A 3157-nucleotide genomic window follows, 5' to 3' on the forward strand; every position below is an offset into this window, starting at 1 on the left:
TGAGATTGTGAACCCTAATGTTAGCGAGCCTAGGGTAGAACTTGGGCAGTTCGGCTTGGGCCGAAAGCTTGGGGGTATGTTGTGCGGGTTAGGTTGGGGATTGCGGGTTGTTATGGGCCCAACCCGCAATCTGCCCCAAACACTTCGGGCCAGAGGTATAATGAGCCGCAAATTTAAAAATAATGCTGCGGGTTGCTTTTTTCGGCTTGGGTTGGGGCGGGGTGGGTTGGGTTTGCGGGTTGTTCGGGTTTATGAACAGCCCTACTAAATACCCTTTTGTTAATGTAATTATTTAATTAAAAATATTATGAATTAAGAGTAAAGGATAAAAATCATTACTATTTATTAAGATTACCTTAAATAAAAGAACCATTAAAACCACACCCAAATATAAAAAGCCGTAATACATGTTGGAAAAATTGAAATAATATGGTAAGTTACTAATGATAATCTACCAAATTAAATGTAAAGTCGTTCAAATTGGGCCCATTATCCATCCGACAAAATATTGGGCTTAATATCTATTTGACCCAGTACCCAATCACAATGTGTGTTTCTCTCTCTCTGTTCAGTCTCGCTCCTCCTCCTCGTCGTCGCCTCGACAGTCGACACAGAAGAGAGTAAACAAGCTCGCTTTTTTTTTTTTTTTTAATTTTTTAATTTTTTAATTATTTTTTTCCTCCTGAGGCATGGAAGACGGTGGCGGCGGCGCGTCGCTGGCGTCTTCGGGAACCGATGCGAAGAAGCGGCGCGTGAGCTACTTCTACGAGCCGACGATCGGAGACTACTACTACGGCCAGGGCCACCCGATGAAGCCCCACCGGATCAGGATGGCCCACAACCTGATCGTCCACTACGGCCTCCACCGTCGGATGGAGATCAGCCGTCCCTTCCTCGCCGCCCCCGCCGACGTCCGCCTCTTCCACTCCCCCGACTACGTCGACTTCCTCTCCTCCGTCTCCCCCTCCACTCTCGCCGACTCCTCATTCTCCCGCCACCTCAAGCGCTTCAACGTCGGCGAGGACTGCCCCGTCTTCGACGGCCTCTTCGCCTTCTGCCAGGCCTCCGCCGGCGGCTCCATCGGCGCCGCCGTCAAGCTTAACCGCTCCGACGCCGATATCGCCATCAATTGGGCCGGAGGATTGCACCACGCCAAGAAGTCCGAGGCCTCCGGGTTTTGCTATGTCAATGATATTGTCCTTGGGATTCTCGAGCTTCTCAAGGTTCATAGGGTAATAACGTTTCTTTCTTTTGGAGAATTTTGAATTCTTAGTAATGCATTGATTTTTGGACTGCGAAATTGGAAATTTGGGTATGGTTTGCTGTAATCAGACTTTGAATTGGGATTTTTTTGCTGTACTTTTCTTTTATATTAGGAATTTCAAGAAAATGCTCGTTTTGCCCTTTTCTTTCTCTGGACAAGTTTCAAATTTCTGTTATGGAGCTTGTTATTTTGTTCAACTGTGAATTGGGATTTTTTCTCATTTTTTATTTCGTACTTTGAATTGTGAATGTTTCTATGTACTTTTCTGTTATACTATAACAGTTTCTAGTGTTTTAGTATTGGATTAGCACTAGTTAGCCATCTCGGCTCGCGGAGTCCTTTCACCGGTGATCAATTGAAATATTGGAACCAGCAGTTCATCTAGTAGAAAAGGTGGCTTTATGGAGAGAATTGTAACATGAGAGAAGCAAGTGGGTCAATCTTTTAAGCATAAAACTAGGATTCTCTCATTGCAATGTAGTAATGTAGTTGGAATAAGTCGTCATTGCTCGTAGAAGTATCGAGATTTTGTAGGTTCTGAATATTTGCGACTTTTCACATTTATACTTTTTGAGTTACGCTTCTCGACTCTCTGCCTTTTGTCTAGGCTTAGATTGAAAACGTTGTTTATGTGATTCTTTCGTTGTCATTGCACAGCGTGTACTTTATGTGGATATTGATGTTCACCACGGAGACGGTGTTGAGGAGGCATTTTACACCACTGACAGAGTGATGACCGTGTCCTTCCATAAATTTGGGGAGTTCTTTCCAGGGACTGGACACATTAAGGACATTGGTGTGGGGCCTGGCAAGAACTATGCTCTCAATGTCCCGCTAAATGATGGACTTGATGATGAGAGTTTCCGTGGTCTGTTTCAGCCCATCATTCAAAAAGTTATGGAATTATATCAACCAGACGCAGTTGTTCTTCAATGCGGAGCAGATTCTTTATCTGGTGATCGGTTGGGGTGCTTCAATTTGTCAGTTAAGGGGCATGCTGATTGCCTTCGTTTCCTCAGATCCTTTAATGTTCCTCTGATGGTCTTGGGTGGCGGTGGATATACAATACGGAATGTCGCCCGTTGCTGGTGCTATGAGGTTTCCCCTTAACTTTGTGACTCCTCTTCACCATTCAATTTCACAGTACCGATCAGTTTTCCTTCTAGTATTCGAAGTTATTTTATTGAGTTCTTGAGATGTTGCATTTCTCATTTTGTGTCAGACAGCGGTTGCAGTTGGAGTTGAGCCAGATAACAAGTTGCCGTACAATGAATATTTTGAGTATTTTGGCCCAGATTACACTCTTCATGTAGAACCGTGCAATATGGAGAATATGAACAATCCCAAAGATATGGAGAAAATAAGGTGATATTGAGTATTGCCGTATTCTGTTTTATAACTAAATGTCACTCTATAAATAAGCTATATGGATAAGCATGTGTGTTGACTCTGAGGCGCAAGAGCATTTCAAGTTTTGGAAGTTATTTTCGTTTCGCAATAGCAGAACTTTGATTCGTTTTGCAATAGCAGAACTTTGATTCGTTTTGGGTGTCAGTATTATGTTTACCTACAGCATTTACACCTTTTTGGATGGAATCTCCTTTATCTGGCTTGCTTAGTGCATGTTGTTTCATAATCTCTTTGTTCCTATTGTCAAGTCTTTGATATTTCATTGTTATACGTTTTATTCCCCAGGACTACACTACTGGAGCAACTTTCTAGATTGCCACATGCACCCAGTGTACCTTTTCAGACAACACCGTCTACCACACAAGTTCCAGAAGAGGTCATTATTTGTTGTTGTCGATTCTTTCTTTATTTTGGTTTTTTAAAATGTAGTTTCTCTTCAACATTTCTGTCTTGGCCTACTGAGTCTTAGATTTGTTCGTGTAG

At 42.8% G+C, this 3157-nt stretch overlaps 1 protein-coding gene across 1 annotated transcript in view; it reads left to right on the forward strand.

Annotated features, from left to right (window-relative positions):
* Nucleotides 1-567: 567 nt before the first annotated feature.
* LOC21397682 (histone deacetylase 6) overlaps nt 568-3157 on the forward strand; it is a 3679-nt gene continuing 1089 nt past the window's right edge. The window contains exons 1-4 of the mRNA XM_010104190.2: nt 568-1232; nt 1922-2362; nt 2487-2629; nt 2960-3050. Coding sequence (XP_010102492.1) covers nt 690-1232; nt 1922-2362; nt 2487-2629; nt 2960-3050 — 1218 coding nt within the window. The 5' untranslated portion in view covers nt 568-689. The remainder of the gene's footprint in view (nt 1233-1921; nt 2363-2486; nt 2630-2959; nt 3051-3157) is intronic.

This window comes from Morus notabilis, unplaced genomic scaffold (assembly GCF_000414095.1).
Source record: "Morus notabilis unplaced genomic scaffold, ASM41409v2 Scaffold125, whole genome shotgun sequence".
NCBI lineage: Eukaryota > Viridiplantae > Streptophyta > Magnoliopsida > Rosales > Moraceae > Morus > Morus notabilis.